Genomic DNA, 25897 nt, shown 5'->3' on the forward strand with positions numbered 1-25897 from the left:
TTGTTCATAGCAAAAGGAACTACTCGAGTACTATCTTGAACAGTTTTATACTTCTGGTCTGGAAAATGCCCATGCCAGACAGGGCGGACAGAATCCAATTTAATATCCCCCTCAAACAGCGGGAAAAAAAGCTTACACACAGCACACAGAGCAGATAGAACGATAGATCATCCTGACCCTTCAGATCAGATGACCTAGCAAGGTTTTACTGGACAAATTATGAGTTTTAGTCATCACCTACCTACAACAGCCGAAGGCCATCAGTCTGTATCGATGGTTCACACAAAGACAAGTGGCATCCTTCAAGTCCTGTACCCAAACACCCTGAGCCGCCTGTAGTCAAGTCAGAGAGTTAGACAATGCCATTCATACCATTACAACAAAAGTGTATCATTTAAAGATAATTCATCTGTAGTTGTATTTTTACTTAAATTTATTTTAATTTAAGTCATAAAGGCCTGTTAACACATTAAAGGTTGTTAGGGTCATCAACTGGTGAATTTTTACTTAAAAGCTGCCTGCTTGGTTAATATATAGGTAGTTTCACAAGAAAATGAATAAAAAAATATTCAAATATTTTTGTAGGAAAATGATTTTAAATACATTGGAAACCACTTAATATCATGTTTAATTTGTGAGAGAAAAATGTGATACGTAGAATGTGATGTTAATAGTTGACACATTTTTCCTGATGTCTAAACATGGAAGTTTATTTTCTGATGCACCAGACTGACTTGTTTCTTACTGAAATTGTTTGAAGATAGAAATTTGTAACTTGCTCTGTTTTTCTTTAAGCACAGTGATTTTTCTTAGCATTCGTTTGTTTATTCTGTGAAATATCTAACCTGCTATGATAAATTATGGTGAACGATCATGTCACATTCACAGTTTACAAGAAGTCAAATTTGTATGTGACACTTCAGTGTCTTCAGCTGATATCATGCCACACAATTAATCCATTACTGTGCAGGTTTCATAATAAAGCATCATGGCACAACTGATATGAATTTTCAATCTTAATTCCATAAGATATGTTATATATCCCAAACGAATTATTTAAGAAAGATGTTTACTGTATCAGCAAAGCATCCTCGTGAAGCTTTTCAGGATTCATGTGATAACTTTATATATTCAATTCATCGAGACTTCAGTTCATGAAACTTGAAGTTCAATTCAGTTATTTTAGCATCTTCATAGCTTTGCGCTAGTCATTTAAAAAGCAAATGACCAGACGTTTCTGGATTTAGCTGGACCTTACAGGTAAGCCGGCCAATCTAACGTTCGGAAGTCACAAAGTGTGAAGAGTTGGCCAGTCTGTCAGTGATGATGTTTTTACATGTTAAGAAGTGTATTGCCCTTGAGACATAAATCCATGCTTCTTGCTCACACTTACCTGTGATTTCTATGTGATAGTTGGCAAAATGAAGAGATGTTAAGTGTTGATCAGATGTTGGTTTACATAGAATATCTAGGAAAAAATGTGACATTAACTGACTTGACATGAAGTAGTTTCCACTGTAATATATCTGATGAGTTTAAAAAAAGGGTGTTTATGCATACACTGTTGTCAACTCGTGAGGAAGGTGGCATAACAAACAAGCCACGCCCACTTGACAGGACCATGATGTAGCCACCAATAATGGGACTGTACTCCATGTGGACAACATGACCGTCACTTGCTGTCAGCTTGGCCGCTGTAACATACAATATTGAACAACAATAAAATCAGGTATTACAACTATATTAAATATTTTCAAAGAATGACCTGACAGAAACAAGAAAACATCTAAGCTATATGAGTCCCCCATATCACTATCTACCAATTCATAAAACAGTTGGAACATTGTAAGGACCATAACAGTCATCTGACTTTAATACCTCATTACTGGAAAAAAATTCTAAAATGTTTTGTTTTGTTTTTTCAAAAGTTGGCTGTTGGATTTTAGATGGACCTAAAAAATAACAACTCTACCTACAGGAAAGTTAAGGCTGAATCCTACAGGTGGAACTGGAGTAGTTTAAAATAGGCATTCAGGATAGCCATGATTGCACAATCATATTACAACAAAATGGCTAGCATAGCCACCAGGTAATTTTTTTTCTTATTCATAAGGATGTTAAATATCAACACTTTTTAAGCTTTGTTTCCCTAACTTAAACACCAATTTTCAGCTCAATGGCACCAATAAAATTTGAGAAGTTCAAATGTGTTTCTCAAGATGGCAGCCATGGTGGCCATATTGAAATCTGGATTTACCAAAAATCTAATATAACTTGGTTAATAACATCGAAGGATCATATCAGGCAAGTTTGATCTAAAAAATGTGGAAAGCCTTAAGACTGACAGATGGCACAGGATCACATAAAGACACAGATGCACTAGAACACAATTTTGTTGCTGCTATTTCTTTATCAACACAATTGACTCAAAAACAGTATTTTCATTACAAATTACAACCTCTAGATGTATTTATATAATTTACAATCTTATATACTACATATTGCAATACCATAAATGTCTTTATATCTCAACAGTTCCTTTGTACATCTACTCTGATAACATCACTAAGTCTCTATGTAAATGGCACCTTAACAGTCTTACTATGTATAGGTACAGTAAAGACCTACCTTTTGTTTTCTGGAAGTCTAAAGATACTGGAATATCCTGAAGGACTAAGCAAACCTTGGCATTGAGTGTGCCATTCCACTTGACCCGATTCAGACAACCATCAGCTGTGGCGACCACAAGATCATCCCTCACACATAAACACCTATAATATCAACAGAAAGTTCTGTGTGTATTCTACAGACATAAAGAGGCTAAATGGGCCTGCATTGCTCATCTGATATTCAATGTTCATCAAAAATACAATCAATGTTCATTACAAATATATTAACATATACACCATTGGCATTCAAAGTGGGCACACCCAATCAATTTTAACCAATTTCTAAAATAGCTTTAAGCTTCTTACACTAAGCTCTATTAATTGGACTCCTGTAAACCTTGCACTGGGAATGGTAAATCAGAAAAAAAATGTTTCTACCTCTGTCATTTTGAATATAGGTCAAGGTCATTTCTTTTCATAAAATTGGTTGGGCTTTATCCTAGGAACCTATCAGCCAAATATGTGTCTTTTGGTTAATCAGAAGAAGACATTTAAAGGTGTGGACAAATTTGATGCTTGGACCTATAAATAGCTAGTAGTTCTGTCTAGTCCTGGTCTATAGGGAGATAGCTAGTAGTTCTGTCTAGTCCTGGTCTATAGGGAGATAGCTAGTAGTTCTGTCTAGTCCTGGCCTATAAGGAGATAGCTAGTAGTTCTGTCTAGTCCTGGTCTATAGGGAGATAGCTAGTAGTTCTGTCTAGTCCTGGTCTATAAGGAGATAACTAGTAGTTCTGTCTAGTCCTGGTCTATAGGGAGATAGCTAGTAGTTCTGTCTAGTCCTGGTCTATAAGGAGATATCTAGTAGTTCTGTCTAGTCCTGGCCTATAAGGAGATAGCTAGAAGTTCTGTCTAGTCCTGGTCTATAGGGAGATAGCTAGTAGTTCTGTCTAGTCCTGGTCTATAAGGAGATAGCTAGTAGTTCTGTCTAGTCCTGGTCTATAGGGAGATAGCTAGAAGTTCTGTCTAGTCCTGGTCTATAGGGAGATAGCTAGTAGTTCTGTCTAGTCCTGGTCTATAAGGAGATAGCTAGAAGTTCTGTCTAGTCCTGGTCTATAAGGAGATAGCTAGAAGTTCTGTCTAGTCCTGGTCTATAGGGAGATAGCTAGAAGTTCTGTCTAGTCCTGGTCTATAAGGAGATAGCTAGTAGTTCTGTCTAGTCCTGGTCTATAAGGAGATAGCTAGTAGTTCTGTCTAGTCCTGGCCTATAAGGAGATAGCTAGTAGTTCTGTCTAGTCCTGGTCTATAAGGAGATAGCTAGAAGTTCTGTCTAGTCCTGGCCTATAAGGAGATAGCTAGTAGTTCTGTCTAGTCCTGGTCTATAGGGAGATAGCTAGTAGTTCTGTCTAGTCCTGGTCTATAGGGAGATAGCTAGTAGTTCTGTCTAGTCCTGGTCTATAGTGAGATAGCTAGTAGTTCTGTCTAGTCCTGGTCTATAGGGAGATAGCTAGTAGTTCTGTCTAGTCCTGGTCTATAGGGAGATAGCTAGTAGTTCTGTCTAGTCCTGGTCTATAGGGAGATAGCTAGAAGTTCTGTCTAGTTCTTGTTAATTAAACAGTTTCCTCAAGGTTGTGATACCCAGTAAGTTAATTTTGCTTGTATATGTACACTAATTTATTTTCTACAAATGTAAGAATCAGCATTTTCTTCAATTATTGAACAGTAAACAAACATTTGCAACAATCAAATCTCGTAATATTATCCCCTCCAATACAAATTTTGTGCGATATTAGCGAATTTTACAGTCTTTTTTAACTGTGTTAGGAAGTCAATATGTGTATGGCAAGTAATTTTCATGGCTGTTATTATGCTAACATCTTGAAACTTAAACTCCATACTCTGTAGTACATTGATGACATCCAAATCATCTAAAAGCATTTGGTTACTGACCATGTGATTTGACTTGCGAGTTTGAGCTGAAATACAGCAGTCAGTTTGATGGCTGGAACACTGTCACTATCTGGAATACCATTCAAGTCCTGTTTTGATGGGTGAGCTCTGTAACATAAGTCATTACTGTAGTTTACCATGATAAACACTAGGTCAGGAAAACACAAGTTCTCACTAGGGAAACAACAATGTCAACATACCATATTAGAGATGCAACTGCAAGTAACAAGAGGCCTGTAACGCTCACCTGGTTTAATTCACTGGAAGTGTTTCATTTAAACTAAATGAAATGCATTTTAATGATTTATATCTTTTTCCCCAACTATGCCCCTCTGCCCAATGGGAATCAAATGCATCATTTACAAAAAAAAAGTAAGATCCCTTCGCCTAAGAATATTTCAATTGTTCCTAAAAAATAAGAACATTAATGTGAATTCGCTTTATTTTCCAGATTGTAATCCCCATGTCTGCTCCAGTGGGTATACCAAAGTTGAGCCAGATTTATGTATTTGCCGTATTACAGCCCATCTCACCAACACTAGAAGGATGAGACCCACTATTTATACATATAGATTCCCCTTCACTAAGTAACACTTCAGACCAAATTTGGGCAAAATTCTGTCATTCCTACAGGACAAGGATTTTAAAGAATTTCATATATTTCCCCTTTTGTGACCCATCCCACCAACTCCAAGGGGTCAAGGCCTAACGTTTTTATAAGACTGATTCACCTTTACCCAAGGATGCTTCAGATCAATGTTAGGCAATATCCATTCATTCCAACAGGAAAGGACTTGAAAAATTTCCCCCATTTTTGGGCCCGCTTAAACTTGGTCAAAATATACTCAGTCGTTCAAGACTAGCAGTAATTTTTCGGTAAAAACAATTGAAGGACACTGGATGCTTGACGCCTCGCCACAGCATAAGCTCACCAATTCTTCGGACCAGGTAAGCTAAAACCCTAAAAACCCTAAAACAAACAAGCAGACCGACTGACAATCAGACCAAAATCATTATGGCCTCTGTCTTTCAAACTTGGGTGCATACAAACTTGAAAATTATTGTTTTCAATTTTCTATGAATGCTTTATTGACTTCTCTATCAAATCAATGTTTAGACCTGAAAATGTTCCACGGCAAAAACAAAAGGAAAGATTAACATAAATCAGGGCACCAGTGTACTAAATGACTTACCTGCCCTCCTGTTGTACATAAAGGCAGTGATGATTGGGGACAGAAATATCCAGGTCCACTTTGAAAAACATCACATGTTGTCTGGTCGTCTGTGAAACATCAATATTACAACATTGTGACTGTACATGTAATTGAATTAAAAATTTCTCATATGTGCTGCTGTTGCTGAAAGTCTTAATACTGAAGATTTTTTCCCAAAGTTTACATATATTGTATGATGTAAATCATTAGGAAAATCAACATGTACAAAATAAAACCAAGAGGTCTATAAGGCCTGTATTGCTCAGCTGGTTTAGTTTGCTGAAACTGATTAATTTGTACTAAAGGAAGGAAAAGTATAAAACACCTACATCTATTTTACCTACAAGGCCCTCCCCTCACCCAAGAGCGCTTCAAGCCAAATTTGGGCAAAATTTACAGAATTCACTCTTTTTCCCCTATTGGGCCTAGCCCCTCGCGCAGTGTCTAGACCACTGTTTATACAAAATTCTTCTCCATCTTTGCAGACTTAAACATCATGAAAGTGTTAGAAAAGCAACATTACCCATTATACAAAAGGCCAATAAATATTAAATAACACTTGAGCAGCTGATATGGTCTTATACACATAAATGGTAATAGATTAGATTGTTTTCCACAGGATAAGGTTACAATGACCTTCTTACTGACTACTTAGATAGCCCTCAGGTAATTACTTATATAACCAGGGAACAAATTATTACATGGACATGTGTAGTAGTTTAGTAACCACAAAATGCCTCTGGCTACTTGTCCATTAATGTCAGTAATAAATTAAGCGGGTCTCATTCTGACATTTAAATTATGATTACAAATCTGACTTATGTCTAGCTGAACACAATTTTGAATAATTTTATTTACTTATGTATTAACTTTAAATAGTTCATCTGCACCTTTGGCCCCTAGGGGCCGAGACCCACCAATTATACAAAATTTGTTCCACCTTTCTCCAGTGATGCTTTTGCCCAAATCTGGTCAAAATCCTCTCAGTCATACTGACTAAGAGTGATTTAAAGGAGAGAAGTTGAGACAGATGACAGATACTGCTGTATAGCATTATCTCACCAGTCCTTCAGACTGGTTGACCTAAAAACTATTATAACAGTATCACAATAGCCTCCAGAAAACTGCAATGGTAATGGGGGTATAGATTTCTAGCCACAATAGTCCCCCCTAATACCTAGACAGGGTAGCAAGGAGGCATATTTTAGGGACTTTTAAGGCACCATTAAGGTACACAAGAATATATTTTGAAATCTCTGATATGCTTTGACAGAAGTGTTAGGAGGCATGTCATTTTAAGTATTTTTGTGGCATATTTTCGGTAAATTCAATGAAAATGTGAGTAATGTTCAGCCTCTGGGTCTTCTGGAACTTGAGAAGCTCTTAAAAGTTTGACCACTATTGATTAATAGGTCAGTGTTATTAACCATTATAAGTACTCAGTTTGCTTAGATGTTAACGATGTTAAAAGTAAATGGACAACAGACCCTTCATCATACCATAAGCTCACTTTGTGTCATCTGAGCTAAAAATAATACTCATAAAATTTAATAATAGATACACTAATTTTCTTTAACATATTAGCATAAATTTGATAAACTTATGATTGAGGCAGAAATAATCATCTTACCATGACAGCAATCATTGAGGAGTCGGGCTTCCATTCTGCCACACTGAATCCTCCAATACAGGCAAGGTCACGTTGTGACTGTGTGTAGTTTACAATCTGTACTGTGGGCTGTAACAAAAATCTCATGTAAATGACCACCACAACAGGATGTTCCATCTAAATACCCACCTAAACTGGGAGCTTCCTGTAAAAACCCAAAACAATGGGGTATTCCTTGTAAATACCTATCAGAACAGTGAACTCCCTGTAAATACCCACCACAACAGTGAATTCCCTGTAACTGCCCATCACAAAAAGGTGTTTACGATAAACAGCCACCACAACAGTGAATTCCCTGTTACTACCCATCACAAAAAGGTGTTTATAGTAAATACCCACCACAACAGTGAATTCGCTGTAACTACCCATCACAAAAAGGTGTTTACGATAAATACCCACCACAACAGTGAATTCCATGTAACTACCAATCACAAAAAGGTGTTTACGATAAACAGCCACCACAACAGTGAACTCCCTGTAAATACCCACCACAACAGTGAATTCCCTGTAAATACCCACCACAACAGTGAATTCCCTGTAACTACCCACCACAACAGTGAATTCCCTGTAAATACCCACCACAACAGTGAATTCCCTGTAACTACCCATCACGAAAAGGTGTTTACGGTAAACAGCCACCACAACAGTGAATTCCCTGTAACTACCCATCACGAAAAGGTGTTTACGGTAAACAGCCACCACAACAGTGAATTCCCTGTAACTGATATAGTGAGCTCTCAAAATTTGAGTGACGCCCACAGGAAAATCATGAGTCCCAAAAATTACTGGGCTTCACTTTACCATGACCATGATAAAGTAAATGACCTAAATTTACCCAGTACGCTATCACACAGGCTAAGATCCCAAAAGTTCACAGGATACAACTTGACATATTACCCGCTCCGAAAGACATAACGGTCTAAAAACCTATGTGGCAAACTATGAAGGACAACAAAAATAACAAATGGTACAATGGCATAAATGGATACAAACTGATGAACATGGATCTCGGGTCAAAGAAGTATTACATCGTTATGGGGAGCATAGTAGTGGAATACCTTACCACTTTACCATTCGTTTCTTACCTTGCAATACCAAACACTTAATGTATCCTCCGAAAGTACAGCGAATAGCATTCTATCACAGTTACTAATAACATAGTGAAGCTGGGGGGAATCTTTCTGCGTTTCTTTTAAATATTTAGGCCATCCAATGGGAAAATACATTGTTTATCTACGCTAGTTCCACCAGATCCCTGCCACAACGACATCTCAGGTAGCCATATTGCTCAGATATTATACTTAGAAGGGCGTCGCTGATTGGACAGTTAGGAAATTCCACGGTTAATGAAAATCCTTGTTACAGTTTAATGTTGGAATAACGCAAAGGTGTTTCCCGTTTTTATTGACACGTAGGGATACATGAGCACAAATTCGAATATATTTATTTCTACTATTTTGAACCATTTCAATATATTTGATAGCACAAATTGTGTAAAAATTAACAGAGATCAATATATATGTATAGAAATGAACCAAACATTTGTTGACAAATGAAAATAAAATACTTCATGTAACGGGCACCTGTCCCGAAATCGAGACATTGCCTTTCGTGCCACAAAACAGCATCTAGTCTCCAAGCAACTGAAGACACTGACTGCATTCTTCTATTTTCACATTGTCATCGGTATCATCTGAACTGAAATAAGACGTGGAAGTGGTATGTATTTACTGTCATAAATTTATAACTCGGCATTCAAATATGATAATTTTTATGCTCTTGTGTTTTTTGTGTGGATTAGTTTGATAGAAATTTGTTTCACGTGATGTTCACGCTAATATCACTTAATGTTATAAACAAAACGAGCGTGTGCCGTATTTCTCCGATTTTCACGATACGGAATTTTAGTCGTATGCCCATATGGTATATATGCATATGATGGCGAATACCGAAGTTTCTTCGTTTCCTCACAAAATATACTAGTATATACACCGGGACAATCGTCAATATTTTTGAATCAACGATAATTTTAGATTCATATTTCAGTAGAGTGTCCCTAATTCGCATTTTTAGGAAACGGAGTGCAAATACAACAATTTGTAAGTACTTCCGAACTGGCATTTTATCAATGGAAAGGCCACATCGTGTATAAAATGAAATGTTTGTGTCAATAAAAAACGCCACCATGTCTGGCTGATCACAATTTCATCAGGGACATATAGAGAGGGATAGAAAACTAGGCCCTGTACAGACTTTTATTGGGATCAATGACGGAGCAACAACGAAAGGATAGAGGTCCAAAACTCACAGAGACCTCGCTCCATATCCCTAGAACCCAATGGAAACTTAGCAGGTAGATGAAGGTCTGCAACTCAATTGCCAACACTATCAAGGGACCAATTGCCTATAAGAGGGATGAGGCTAGTGGTTGTTGAGGGTGTAACGTAATGTAACTCAGCAGGCATAAACACACATACTTGTTGGTAATAGCCATGTTTATTACATGTTGAATAATGATAATGTTACATGTACAAAAGCAAAATCTCATCAACATACAGAGTTCATATACTCATACTAGCACTTCGCGCTGTGTCTCCAATCAGAACTGTTTATCTGGTTGGCTCCCCCAAGGCCATGTGTTCTAACTAAAAAGATCTCCCCTTTTATCTTACTTTTGACCAAGCTTGTGCGGCCATCCCCTAATATGGATTTCACTTGTTGCTAGATGATACGATTGTTGAAGTATAGCCACCTGTACTCGAGGTGCAAGGTTGAGATTCCCCCTGCTTATTTGTTACTTGAAATAGACCCTAATAATTACTCTACTACTAGGTGACCACTGTCCCAACAGGAAATTGCATAAGTTTGATTATCAAGGAAGTGGGAATAGTCTCTAATTGATTAACTGGCCGAAGCTGTACATCCACTAATAAGATTCTCGGGGCCCAGACTACAACAACCTAAATGTATATATACGAGTAATTGTCCACACCCCTGTGAACTACCTATATGTGTTATATTGATATACTATTGAACATTAAACAAACTATTGTTTAAGCTAACTTATTTCAACCAGTCCCATATGAAAATCCAGCTGTTTTACAGAATAGACTTACATGATCAGAAGATATCAGTGCTGTCCACTGTAAATACAGTTACGAAATATCGGTGTGCATTCATAATTCTCCTCCAGTCTACCGGATATTACGTATTGATAAAATTAATCAACCAGTCAGTCAAAGATTATTGACTTATGTATGTGATTTAACAATACTATCGAAACCACATTTTGTAACAATATATCAAAACCCTATTTTGTTACAGTAATATTTATATGGTTCACCTACCGAACCTATTGTACACGTAGTATTGGTTCCTCTATCGAACCTGCCTATTGTCTTGTGTTGAGTAATACAACCATGTGGTTACAATAAATGGCGCTGTGTATGATACACCTCGTTGTCTTGGAACTCTTATTGCCAGTACAATATAGAGGGCAGCAGCCTCATTATACCACTAACCCTCAACAGAACTCCTGTCCAAGCTGTACCCCTGGTAAAATAATAGTCACACTTTACCACTAACCCTCAACAGAACTCCTGTCCAAGTTATACCCCTGGTAAAATACTAGCCAAACTATACCACTAACCCTCAACAGAACTCCTGTCCAAGCTATACCCCTGGTAAAATACTAGTCACACTTTACCACTAACCCTCAACAGAACTCCTGTCCAAGCTATACCCCTGGTAAAATACTAGTCACACTTTACCACTAACCCTCAACAGAACTCCTGTCCAAGCTATACCCCTGGTAAAATACTAGCCAAACTATACCACTAACCCTCAACAGAACTCCTGTCCAAGCTATACCCCTGGTAAAATACTAGTCACACTTTACCACTAACCCTCAACAGAACTCCTGTCCAAGCTATACCCCTGGTAAAATACTAGTCACACTTTACCACTAACCCTCAACAGAACTCCTGTCCAAGCTATACCCCTGGTAAAATACTAGTCACACTTTACCACTAACCCTCAACAGAACTCCTGTCCAAGCTATACCCCTGGTAAAATACTAGTCACACTTTACCACTAACCCTCAACAGAACTCCTGTCCAAGCTATACCCCTGGTAAAATACTAGCCACACTTTACCACTAACCCTCAACAGAACTCCTGTCCAAGCTATACCCCTGGTAAAATACTAGCCACACTATACCACTAACCCTCAACAGAACTCCTGTCCAAGCTATACCCCTGGTAAAATACTAGTCACACTTTACCACTAACCCTCAACAGAACTCCTGTCCAAGTTGTACCCCTGGTAAAATACTAGCCACACTATACCACTAACCCTCAACAGAACTCCTGTCCAAGTTGTACCCCTGGTAAAATACTAGCCACACTATACCACTCCGCTAGAGAGAACTCCTTAGCTCGATCGGTTGAACATCAGACTCGTAAGCCAAAGGTCCTAGGTTCAATTCCTAGCGGTGACATTGGAATGAATAATGACCTCTGTTGCAATGCAGTAGTGGACACAGCAGCTACCATGACACTAGTCCAATGTGATTTATTGGACAATTTTACTGATCCACAAATACTTAGGAACAGCTACACAGTTTTCCCTGGAAACATAGAAGTTTACACCTTCTTCAAGTACATAATTAATCCAGTGTCAGGAATGGGATGACTTGTCATGACCTAAATTGGTGATACAATTTACTACAGCTGTGTATTATGAAAATATTTCACTCTCGTCAATGCAATTTTAAAATCATTTGTGATTTTTCATTTTCATCATTAGGTAACATAGCAACCGACATAATTAGCCCTGTAGCTATAAATTGGTGTCATGACTCTGGGAGCAAAAGCGAGACCTTAACAGGGAAATTAGCATAGAATCCTTTTCATTTAGTTTGGATAAAGCAATTTCTCTCAAGCAAAACCAGTTGAACAATATAGTACCTATGGGCTTCTTGTTCAAACTGGTTTACCTTCCTCCAAGGATGTTTCTGACCAAAGGAAGACAGACACCATGCTATGTCATATGCTAAGTTGGCAATTCTGATGAGCTAAAAGCTATCTTCTAATTAATTTTCTTTTAGCTGAAATTGTAACACCTATAAATGTCTTACTTTCATTTCCAACAAAATTTTTTATGAAAATAATTTTATTTGCATATATTTCAGTGCAATAAACTAATCAACCATGACCAGTGATGTAGCACGCGACAAGGCGGCCCGTCTGCTGAAGAAGCAAGGGTCCATGTCTTCTCTGGCCAGCAGTGATGTTCACCGAGGCAAAAACTTGGGGTAGGTATATAATTAGAAACTCGGCGGGGACTATACGTAATCGTGTTGTCCCTCCATCTGTCATTCACCAGTTTGTGTGATAATTTTCTACTGTAAAACTATTCCAATATACTTTTAATATGTGGAATATGGGTTTGTACTTTTCAATTACACTTTTTTTTTTTTTTTTTTGCACATGACAGTCTGCAACTCACTTCTTCATTCAAATCAGAAATGAGTCTTCAAAAGTGATAATTTTGAAATTATCGTTTTACTAGTATAAGATGTGTATGTTTGGACTTCCATATCAAAATAATTGCATTGAGGTGTGGCCTACTATAGATGGTGAATTACAATTCTTTTAACAAACAATATCAAAACATGGGTATCCACAGATGGATTGATGGGTTGTTGTTTTAGATCCGGAAGAATGTTTGGCTTGTAGAAATGCCAATGAAATCTATTCTTTTAATATTTCATGTTAAATAAATTAATCACAGTTTTCTTCCATGTGTAGCATGCTAGAGCATCCAAATTCATCTGGGTGCAAGGCCACGTAAGGCGATAGTTCATGTGATAAAATGACTGCTCCGAAACACATAATGGTCTGTTACATATATTTGCTGAGGTGTTAGATTAAAAAGATCCATTTGGTCACAATGTTAGAATATTAACATTTCATCAAGTGATTTATTGCTTAAATTACCAAGAGTACTGGTAAGGTGACAATAAAAATGTTCTCAAACTGGGTTGTCCCTATGTCATGTTTCATGACATCTGATTGGCCATTAAAAATAACCACTAATAACAGCCAATAAAACGTGGCATTTCAAAGGTGATCATTAATCGATATTCTATTTTTTGTTGGCAATGCTTGATGAAAGCAATCTTACAAAAAAAATTCCTCAAACACACTGTGTATGTATATTTATGAACTGTACAATGATGCCCTATCATGGAGCCTGCTAAAGTATTGGATGAATGAGGTATAAGGTAAATATCAGCTGATCACACATATTTTTACATACAAATTTGAACATGTGTAAACTGTAAATCTGACATGATCACTCAAAGAATAAACAAACAAAAATTAGAAAAAAATTCTGTATTTCTGTTCTTATGGGAAAAAACAAAGCAAATTATAAATGTTTGTCTTCAAGCAATCTATTTGTGAAGGAGGGACTAGAGACCAAAGGGTCGTTAGTTCAAATCACAGTCGTGGCAAGAGGATTTCATTCCTCTTGTAGATTTGGTGCCACTGACCACTCCAAAGGTAGAAGCTATAGGGGATTGAGATGCTTCCTTGGAGATATTGAACCTGGGTTGTTGTTGTCATTGGGGTCTAAGACTTTATGAAGTAGGGAGCAGTGTAGAATTTGAGAGTACAGTTTGCTTTATTAGCTGCGGTTAGTGGGAGTTTCTCGTAAGTTGAGCGATAGAGTGTCTGGCTAGAGACTGAAGGGTTGCTAGTTTTGCACATCCGAAAGTTCACTTCTGGGATTAGAAATTAGAAAAAAATGTGTCAGCTGTTAATGTTACATTCTGGTTATTATCACATCTTTTCATGACAGATGGACCATGATATTAAGCAGTTTTCACTATATAATTTGAATGGCTCATATAATAATGCATGACAAGTAAGAAAAACTAAATATATGTTTTATAGATTTATTATTTGTTTATAGAATTTCAAATCTGTTGATACATGTATTTAATTTTCAGTTAATTATTAAATTCTGTTTTGATTCTTTATGTCTTGTAAAAATATATATATATATATATATATTTATACGAGATCTACAATTGTGGACAAAAATAATCTCAAAATGACAAAAAGGATATTGCTCAAGCTCCCATCATGCACCTACATAAGTAATGTGAGTGTGATTGTTGTGATTGTTTTTATATGTATATTGAAGGTAAATTTTCTTTGCAGTCTACCTGTAGAAAAAAGCATTGACAAAAGTCTGCTGGGAGAATGGTAAATGCTGGTATACTGTTATTGCATGCTTGTGTTAACAGGAGACTTTTGTTTTGTTTGCTTGGTTTGATTTGTAACTGCCAGTTTTAGTGATGTGATGTACTCTAACAGATTTTAGATATTGATATCGGAAAAAAATTATTTTGAAATATTTGATCGAGAAATTGTAGGATCTTCAAAGTACATCATATCACATGTAGAAAAAGTGGATTTTTATAAACCTTATGCTGCATGTTTTGATAATTTTTAGCTCGCCTGGCCAGAAAGTGAGAGTTACGTAATAGACAGATTGACTCCAGTGAGTTATTTCAGGGACAGATTGACTCCACAGTGAGTTATTTCAGGGACAGATTGACTCTACAGTGATTGTTATTAAAAGTACAGATTGACTCCACTCTCAGAATTATTTAATTTAAGGGACAGGTTGACTCTACATTAAGAGTTACGTAATAGACAGATTGATTCCACAGTGAAAGAAACTTCAAGGACAGATTGACTCCTCAGTGAGAGTAACTTCAAGGACAGAATGACTGCACAGTGAGAGTAACTTCAAGGACAGATTGACTCCACAGTGAGAGTAACTTCAAGGACAGATTGACTCCACAGTAAGAGTAACTTCAGGGGCAGATTGACTCCACATTGATGAGTTGTGATGTTAGCTAGTTGGTTTTTTTATGTCTTCAGCTAATGAATATCTAATATAATGATATTGATATGTACTAAACCAAAAAAAGAAAGGTAACACTACTTTATTCTGTGATTAATTAATTAACCCCTTCATAAATCCTTACCAATCATGTATGAATAAAGTAATTGATCAATTCTGATAAAACTGCAGTCATGGTTCATTATAAAACTTTGCGTTCACTTGATTTTATTCGACTGTAAAGGACGTTGGGGTCAATTTCAAAGGTAACACCATTAATAACGGGTATGGCCACCATTTGTGAAGTAAACAGCATTGCAGCGTCGTCGCATGGAACTCACAAACCGGCGGATAATTCGAGGAGAGATGTTGTTCCATTCAGCGATCAAGGCTTGGGCCAGCTCCTGAAAGTTTGGCGGCTGATTTTGACGTTCTCTCACGCATCGCCCAAGAACGTCCCAGACATGCTCAATCAGTGACAAATCAGGTGATTTAGATGGCCAATCTAACACCTGTACGTTATTCTGCTGCAAGAAAGTTCTGCTGACGCGACTGGTGTGCGCTGGTGTGTTATCCTGTTGAAAAATGGCGCCAATGCCATGGTGTCTTAAGAATGGCAGAACCACTGGTCTTAAAATTTCGTCCCGATATCGAATGCCGGTTAAATTGCCATTTAACACAACAAGCCTGGTACGAGTCCCCCCACAAATACCACCCCAAACCATTACACTTCCGCCGCCAAAGCGGTCCCGTTCTGCGACGCAGCAGTTCGCAAAACGCTCCCCTCGTCGCCTCCACACTCTGCGCCTTCCGTCACCGTGTTGCAAACAAAACCTGGACTCATCTGAAAACAGAACATTGTTCCATTGTCGTAAGGCCTAACGATGGTGAACACGGGTCCAGTTACGCCGATTATTACGGTGACGTCGCAACAAATTGGGTCCAGTGTAGGGACGCCGCACTTTCAATTGGTAGGCCCTCAACCTGTTGCAGACTGTTTGGGGAGACACACGACGCCCAAACAATGGCCTTGTAGTCTCTACTGCGGTTACGAATCGATTGCACAAGTGTATCAATCGTATACGACGGTCATCCTTGGTGGTCGTTTTATGAAGCGGATGTTGACCCAGTTTGGTTTAAATGACTTACCAATTGGCCAATTGTCTTTACACTGCAACCAAAATGCCGTGCAACTCGACGGCGAGACTCCCCAGCCTGGATCATGCCTACAGCCCTTTCTCTCTGTACTTGTGACAGCCGGGGCATAATGATAAAGTTGATAGATAGTAAGATTTGGTGATTTCTAAGTCCTAAGGATCTAAGGAACAGTTGTCAGTTTGAATGTTTATGAAATTCAAGTGAAGATACAAGTTAGTCGTAGAAAACCTTGTGCAGCTCTTTCGCTAATACAGACTTTCACGCTTGAACATTACCATTTTCTAATATTGCACAAACGTCATTTTGTTTTCACTCATTTACAGGTATTCGCCAAAGAAACATGTTAACCTTTCTTTTTTTGTTGAGTATATATATGGTGAAGTTATGAAACCAGATAAGTTACAAAAAGCAAATACCTAGTGATTACGTGTTACCTGGTGATTAAGTGATACCTAGTGATTACGTGATACAAAGTGATTACGTGTTACCTAGTGATTACGTGATACAGAGTGATTACCTGATACAGAGTGATTACGTGATACCTAGTGATTACGTGATACCTAGTGATTACGTGATACCTAGTGATTACGTGATACCTAGTGATTACGTGATACCTAGTGATTACGTGATACAGAGTGATTACGTGTTACCTAGTGATTACGTATACAGAGTGATTACGTGATACCTAGTGATTATGTGATACCTAGTGATTACGTGATACCTAGTAAATACGTGATACCTAGTGATTACGTGATACAGAGTAATTACGTGATACAAAGTGATAACGTGATACCTAGTGATTACGTGATACCTAGTGATTACGTGATACAAAGTGATTAAGTGATACCTAGTGATTAAGTGATACCTAGTGATTAAGTGATACCTAGTGATTACATATACAGAGTGATTACGTAATACCTGGTGATTACGTGATACAGAGTGATTATGTGATACAGAGTAATTACGTGATACAAAGTGATAACGTGATACCTAGTGATTACGTGATACCTAGTGATTACGTGATACCTAGTGATTACGTGATACAGAGTAATTACGTGATACAAAGTGATAACGTGATACCTAGTGATTACGTGAAACCTAGTGATTACGTGATACAAAGTGATTACCTGATACCTAGTGATTACGTGATACCTAGTGATTACGTGATACAGAGTGATTACCTGATACAGAGTAATTACGTGATACAAAGTGATTAAGTGATACCTAGTGATTATGTGATACAAAGTGATTACGCGTTACCTGGTGATTATGTGTTACCTGGTGACTATGTGATACAGAGTGATTACGTGATACAACGTGATTACGTGTTACCTGGTGATTAAGTGATACCTAGTGATTAAGTGATACCTAGTGATTAAGTGATACCTAGTGATTAAGTGATACCTAGTGATTATGTAATCACCAGTAAGAGTTACAAGACAGATTGACTCTACAGTGAAAGTTATTTAAATGACATGCTGACTCCTATAACAGTGAGAGTTGCTAGATAGACAGATTGACTCTAGTGAGAGTGGCTAGAAAGACAGATTTACTCTACGTTAAGAGTTGCTAGATAGACAGATTGACTTAACATTGATAGTTACTAGATAGACATATTGGCTCTCCAGTGAAAGTTATTTAAATGACAGATTGACTCCTATAACAGTGAGAGTTGCTAGATAGACAGATTGACTCAACATTGATAGTTACTAGATAGACATATTGGCTCTCCAGTGAAAGTTATTTAAATGACAGATTGACTCCTACAACAGTGAGAGTTGCTAGATAGACATATTGACTCCATACTGAGAGTTACTAGATAGACAGATTGACTCTACATTGAGAGTTACTTTACAGACAGATTGACTCTAGTGAGAGTTACTAGATAGACAGATTGACTCCATACTGAGAGTTACTAGATAGACAGATTGACTCCATACTGAGAGTTACTAGATAGACAGATTGACTCTACATTGAGAGTTACTTTACAGACAGATTGACTCTAGTGAGAGTTACTAGATAGACAGATTGACTCCATACTGAGAGTTACTAGATAGACAGATTGACTCCATACTGAGAGTTACTAGATAGACAGATTGACTCTACATTGAGAGTTACTTTACAGACAGATTGACTCTAGTGAGAGTTACTAGATAGACAGATTGACTCTACAGTGAGAGTTACTTTACAGACAGATTGACTCTAGTGAGAGTTACTAGATAGACAGATTGGCTCTACAGTGAGAGTTACTGAAATGAGAAATTGACTCAGCAGAGGCTGAATTAATAAATAAACAGATTTACTCAACCATGAGAATTACTAAATGGACTGAGATTAAGTAGGATATACAGCAAATCTTGTATATACCATATACCTAGGTACACGAATAACAGGATTAATTAGCTATTTGAATCGGTAAGGGATAATAGCAAGCATTACATACATGTGTTATAAAAGATCAGGTTTTGAGGTTGATTAACACCTTGTCAATTAAGTAAGTGTACCAGAGTTTATATTTAGTATGTACAACTATTACAACCATCCTATTACTATTACTATTAAGTAAGTGTACCAGAGTTTATATTTAGTATGTACAACTATTACAACCATCCTATTACTATTACTATTAAGTAATTGTACCAGAGTTTATATTTAGTATGTACAACTATTACAACCATCCATAGAGAAAGCTTCAACCTTCTCTTTACATGTATGCAAGTTGGGATAGATTTTTAAAGATAGAAAATATTTTAATTGAAAATTTTCAAGTATGGCAAGGTTACTCAGTTGGAGGTCAAGTCAAATTTTGTATCTCATTGTATCTCATGCATATTTTGTTATGACATTATGAAGCAATATTCGTCAGAATTTTTAAAAAGGGGTCAACTAACAAAAAGTCAAGGTCACAGTGTCAAAGGTCAAGATCAGGGGTCATGGTCAAATATTTTTCACTGATTCATATATACTAGGTATTTTTATATATTTACTCATTTTTATAGCCCCTACAGTGAATCAGCCCAAATGCATGGGGTATGTCAGCTCCTAGGCAAACATTCTAGGTTTCATTCCTTGTCTTTCCTCTTCTGATGGTAAATATCGTCTAAATATTGTTATATCATTTCTTCCTTGAGGGATTGGGACTGTTTATGATACCTTGTTTTGTTTATTTTCAGTGAAAAAATATTCAACCATGCCTGGTGTGATTGTCATTAGTTTGAGTTTTGTTTGCATGAAAAATAAGATGTAGACCCCATATCTGGGGCCTAGCAGGTGGGATATAAAGGGGGAAATTTGCTTATATTTCAGATGTCTTCTATTCCAAACTGAAATGCTGTAGAATCAAACAATCTCATTGGATAAAAAAATCCCATGGTGTTTTATCAAAATTGTAAATTTCATATCCCCTAGGTCCCCCATATCACTCCACAGAAGGGTAAATTTTACTACATTTTATTGAGCAAAATAACCCATTCAAATAAAGGATGTTTGGATTATTTTTAGTGAGAAATAATTCAGTCTGGCTGAGATTTTTACCATTAGATAGCTGTTTGATATGACCTTCACCCTTGGAGCTTGATATATTTATAGGGAAATGGAATAATTGGCCTGTATATAAACATGGATGGAAAGGTCTCATGATGCTTTATCAAATCTAAGCTTTTCCTAAAACCACAGTTCCCTATTTTCCCATCAAAAGGGGCTAAATGTACTTCAGTTTATGAAATATATGTATATTCTATATATCTGAAGTGAGAAATATTCAAATTTATTTAGAAATATGGTCACCTGCAGATAGTAGTATTAATGTGTGAAAATTAAAAATGTTGACCATCACTGAGTCATGTCCCCAAGAGTCCAACACAACTAATCAGGAGAACTGGATACTTAGGATATATGTTCATCATGGTGAGACAGTGTCACATCAGAAGAAGGTCCCTCTGAGGTATATTTTAACCTTTGACCTACATCAAAGAAAATCTGGGCCCTATCTGCTACACTACTACTTCTAGGAAATTTCATTTGTGATATGGGTTTACCTTTGTGAGACTGTGTGTCACATATCATGGGAAATTAAAGTTTAGGATATGGGATTGTCCTACATAAAAAAAACCCATAAAAGTTTGTTTCAGGTCGTAGGTCCTTCACTGTTAGTCACTGGCACTTCCTACTCCATACTAAATGAGTTCACCTGGGTGAGGTGTTAAGTTAGTGGCCAGGACTGTAATTCTCTGAATTATGTTTTTTCATCATTCTTTCCAAAATTTTCCAGTAAAGGTATGATTGGAGATGGTACAGTGGATTGAGGACTTAACCAGTGATAGTCACCAACAAACTACTTAGCCTTGTCATAGTAAACATGTCACTAGAATCGTCATTATGGTTCACCTGGCAATTAATGTCAGGATGTCTTTATCAGGAATTTCACCCGTGTGACCAAATTTGGCTGTAAGCATTAATATCCCCATCTATTGGAGAAAAAAAGCATGACCATAGTGATGTTTAAATGAAAATGTTTTGATGTGAAAGCTTGAATTATCACGGGTGAGTGATACAGGTCGTCCAGTAGACCTCTTGTTGACAAACATTATTATCAGACATACAAACACCATTTATATTTGAAAAATATTATCATCAGGATTTTTAATGTGTCAACTGTCCAGTTTTGGAATGAGAGTTCATTGTTGGATTACTTATCAATGTCCAGTTTTGATTTTCATAGTATGATAAATGATCTCATTTTCAGTAATGCATGGAAACTGATTTAAACCAATGGTTACTGTACAGCAGATATCTAAATTTTATTGAAGTTTTTAAATAATTGATAATTTAATCATAGTTAGCAAGCAGCAATATACACATGGTTTTAATATCATATTGAACACAGAAATTATTTTGTTTCAAACCTAGTGACAACTTTAATAGATAACTGCATGCTCTCTGATGATTAATTTTCTTCTTTCACTTTTTTCCAGTTCTATGAGTACTGTGTCTTTCACTGATGACCCCGGTCATGATGACCACTACCGTCCACCAGTCAAATACGAAAACTCTTACCAGACAGCACCCAATCAAAAGTTTCCTACTGCCAGGATACGTTGTATCATCAGTGACGTTCTTGAAAGCTGTCTTCGCCATGAAAAATATGAGCCAGAATTATGTCGTCAGCTCTCAAAAACGACATCAGAGGTAATGACTGCTGTTCTGTAGAGATTGAAATCATACCATGTAACAGATATTGAAATTAATAGTAATCTGCTTGGATGCTGGTAATGAAGAATTGATGAAACTAAAATATGCACAAAATAAACAGAAGTTTTAGGTCATGAAATTCTGAAGACATCAATGCTACATAGGCAACTTTAGAAAAAATGGGTAAAAACATGAAATCACTTATTTTAAGAAATTCACCTTGTTTAGATATTGATCTAATGGTCCATGATATTTGAAATTTTGTTTTTATCGTGATATCGTATGTTATGAAATAAGAATTGTATCACAGTTAGGTGTATTACCCCTATATTTCCTTTGAAGTTTCCCTCGTGTATTTGTATAAAAACCCATGATAGTCAAAGTTCCCTCCTGAGTAAAAAATGTTATGGTCTAGCATAAAATAGGGAAAACCATGGACTAGGATCACAAGAAGTCATCTCACTAGTCTTTGATTCTGTGGTCAATTTTACATCTTTGCTTCTGTTTGACAAGTATAATGAGGTTATTTGTGACCTAACAGGATCTCAGTAATCAATACAATCTGGAGGTGGGGCAGGGTGGTGAAAATTTGGAAACTCACAACTAAATTTTGAAAATTGGGAAGTATGTATGTATTGGGAAATCCCACTTTAAAGCATTATTTATTTAACTGCCATCACATAAAATACTACAAACTTAGAATTATCTGCATGAGATGGCAGTTTGATGGCATGTTGAACCAGACTGACCCCTGGAGACCGAGGATAGGGTTAAAATAACCAAATCAGTCAGATGTACTGAGATACAGATATAGATATAGATATAGATATAGATAAAACTCACACAGGTTTGAGTTTCTATGACTTTTCCTGTTTTCTGATCTCCATGGCTCTCCCTTTGCCAGGGACAACGTCCAGTAATGGGAAAAGTCATGGACACCATAAACCACCATCACCATTACCACCAGATTTGGGCCAAAAGTAACAAGAAAGATACTCCATTCCATTCATTAATACTGTAATAATTACTTAAAATACCTAAATTGACTAAAATATCAAAAACATTCCCCTCAATACCCACAAATGATAGACTAAAATATCAAAAACATTCCCCTCAATACCCAGAAATGATAGACTAAAATATCAAAAACATTCCCCTCAATACCCAGAAATGATAGACTAAAATATCAAAACCTTCCCCTCAATACCCAGAAATGATAGACTAAAATATCAAAAACATTCCCCTCAATACCCAGAAATGATAGACTAAAATATCAAAACCTTCCCCTCAATACCCAGAAATGATAGACTAAAATATCAAAACCTTCCCCTCAATATCCAGAAATGATAGACTAAAATATCAAAACCTTCCCCTCAATATCCAGAAATGATAGACTGAAAATATCAAAAACTTCTCAATACCCAGAAAAAAAATATTCCCCTCAATACCCAGAAATGATAGACTAAAATATCAAAAACATCTTCCCCTCAATACCCAGAAATGATAGACTAAAATATCAAAACCTTCCCCTCAATATCCTAAAATATCTAAAATACATTCCCCTCAATACCCAGAAATGATAGACTAAAATATACCCAGAAAAAACATTCCCCTCAATACCCAGAAATGATAGACTAAAATATCAAAACCTTCCCCTCAATATCCAGAAATGATAGACTAAAATATCTAAAATCTTCCCCTCAATACCCAGAAATGATAGACTAAAATATCAAAAACATTCCCCTCAATACCCAGAAATGATAGACTAAAATATCTAAAATCTTCCCCTCAATACCCAGAAATGATAGACTAAAATATCAAAAACATTCCCCTCAATACCCAGAAATGATAGACTAAAATATCAAAACCTTCCCCTCAATATCCAGAAATGATAGACTAAAATATCTAAAATCTTCCCCTCAATACCCAGAAATGATAGACTAAAATATCAAAAACATTCCCCTCAATACCCACAAATGATAGACTAAAATATCTAAAATCTTCCCCTCAATACCCAGAAATGATAGACTAAAATATCAAAAACATTCCCCTCAATACCCAGAAATGATAGACTAAAATATCAAAAACATTCCCCTCAATACCCAGAAATGATAGACTAAAATATCAAAAACATTCCCCTCAATACCCAGAAATGATAGACTAAAATATCTAAAATCTTCCCCTCAATACCCAGAAATGATAGACTAAAATATAAAATATACCCAGAAATGATGACTAAAATATCAAAACCTTCCCCTCAATACCCAGAAATGATAGACTAAAATATCTAAAATCTTCCCCTCAATACCCAGAAATGATAGACTAAAATATCAAAAACATTCCCCTCAATACCCACAAATGATAGACTAAAATATCAAAACCTTCCCCTCAATACCCAGAAATGATAGACTAAAATATCAAAATCTTCCCCTCAATACCCAGAAATGATAGACTAAAATATCTAAAATCTTCCCCTCAATACCCAGAAATGATAGACTAAAATATCTAAAATCTTCCCCTCAATACCCAGAAATGATAGACTAAAATATCAAAAACATTCCCCTCAATACCCAGAAATGATAGACTAAAATATCAAAACCTTCCCCTCAATACCCAGAAATGATAGACTAAAATATCAAAACCTTCCCCTCAATACCCAGAAATGATAGACTAAAATATCTAAAATCTTCCCCTCAATACCCAGAAATGATAGACTAAAATATCAAAACCTTCCCCTCAATACCCAGAAATGATAGACTAAAATATCTAAAATCTTCCCCTCAATACCCAGAAATGATAGACTAAAATATATAAAATAAAACCTTCCCCTCAATACCCAGAAATGATAGACTAAAATATCTAAAATCTTCCCCTCAATACCCAGAAATGATAGACTAAAATATCAAAACCTTCCCCTCAATATCCAGAAATGACAGATTAAAAGACTCTTCATACATGGAAGGATCTTCAGCTGCTTCACCCAAATTGTGAACCTAATAAACATGGTGTATCACATTTTCCCATTTGGGTAAAATTTAACACAGTTTGTGTAGGAATTCATATTATTGAGCATCATTTGTTAAAAAGCCATTGAAAATAATTCAGACTTGGTTAGAACTATTAGCATGGGATGGTGATAGTAATCACATATTTACAGGGGCTGATGGTTGGGGCAAAAATTGGTCAAATTGACTGAAATATTTCATAACTCAGGTGAACCTTTTTTTTAATATTTGAAGTTCATGAGTGTTTTCTAGTCAATTCAAATGTTGAAATGTGTTTGACAGAGTCTGTATGTCTGAAGAGTTCATACATTATTACCAGAGTAAGGAGAACACATGTAAATATTTTGATCTTGTTAAGAATTTCACACTTAATTGTATGATGACCTGTTTCAGATCATCAAGACACGAGTGAGAGAAATGAATATCCCACGCTTCAAGATCATCTGTTTGGTCCACATTGGACAGCTGAACAACCAGGGTCTGCGGATCGGCAGTCGATGCCTGTGGGACTCGACATGTGATACATTTTCTTCCTATGAATTCCGTAACAATAAATTATTTGCCATAGGCTCTGTGTATGGGGTGTATTTTGAGTGACCTAGATCTGTAGCATACTTTGGGAGCTGGGAGTGTTCAAGCTCATCCCTCATATAACAAATTTTTTTTTTGTTTTTTTTTTTTTTTTGCAATACAGTTTTAGTAATTCTACTTTTAATTGGCAATCACAATTGCCCACAGGGCCACATTTTTTTTAAATGATTAAATTTTCAATGAACTTTTCAAATTTAAGTTTTATAGATATGACTGTACAAAGATACACTGAATATTTATGAGTTTACGAAGAATATTAATCAGTTAGTTAGCATTTAGAGTTTTGTTAGCAATTCCCTTTATTGAATATGGATGAAATTAAAGATATTGTCCCACATTTGATCAAAACAGCCATGATTGTGCAATAGACTTTTGCTGAATTTCATGGACACTGGTTTTGACCATGAATGGACAATTATGTATGAATGTGAATGTGTAGTGGAGATAAAAGATTTTAGTTCACCATGGTAGTTGGTGGGCTGACCAAATCGCCCTGCGTCTAGCTGTATTCTGTCGTCCTTCTGTTAGCCGTTCTTTAAGAATTTTTCCTTTCCTCCATCGTCATACATCATCTATCATTTGTCATGTGTCTGT

The 25897-nt window shown here is 36.4% G+C and overlaps 2 protein-coding genes across 2 annotated transcripts in view; one reads left to right on the forward strand and one right to left on the reverse strand.

Moving 5' to 3' along the window:
- LOC132560353 (guanine nucleotide exchange factor subunit RIC1-like) overlaps positions 1 to 8665 on the reverse strand; it is a 43464-nt gene extending 34799 nt beyond the window's left edge. Inside the window, exons 1-7 of the mRNA XM_060225025.1 lie at positions 8525 to 8665; positions 7401 to 7508; positions 5750 to 5838; positions 4557 to 4664; positions 2629 to 2771; positions 1561 to 1694; positions 242 to 333 (exon numbers count right to left, since the gene is read on the reverse strand). Of these exons, the coding sequence (XP_060081008.1) occupies positions 242 to 333; positions 1561 to 1694; positions 2629 to 2771; positions 4557 to 4664; positions 5750 to 5838; positions 7401 to 7508; positions 8525 to 8665 (815 nt within the window). The remainder of the gene's footprint in view (positions 1 to 241; positions 334 to 1560; positions 1695 to 2628; positions 2772 to 4556; positions 4665 to 5749; positions 5839 to 7400; positions 7509 to 8524) is intronic.
- A 420-nt stretch (positions 8666 to 9085) lies between these two features.
- LOC132560359 (dynein light chain Tctex-type 5-B-like) lies at positions 9086 to 25447 on the forward strand. Its single transcript, XM_060225030.1, has 5 exons — positions 9086 to 9158; positions 12631 to 12753; positions 14669 to 14713; positions 21491 to 21704; positions 25106 to 25447. Exons 2-5 carry the CDS (start codon positions 12650 to 12652, stop codon positions 25307 to 25309), a joined length of 567 nt encoding a protein of 188 aa, XP_060081013.1. The 5' UTR covers positions 9086 to 9158; positions 12631 to 12649; the 3' UTR covers positions 25310 to 25447.
- The last annotated feature ends 450 nt before the right edge of the window (positions 25448 to 25897 follow it).

The sequence above is a fragment of the Ylistrum balloti genome, unplaced genomic scaffold (assembly GCF_031769215.1).
Source record: "Ylistrum balloti isolate Yb309-2 unplaced genomic scaffold, AGI_CSIRO_Ybal_v1 Utg371052, whole genome shotgun sequence".
Taxonomy (NCBI): domain Eukaryota; kingdom Metazoa; phylum Mollusca; class Bivalvia; order Pectinida; family Pectinidae; genus Ylistrum; species Ylistrum balloti.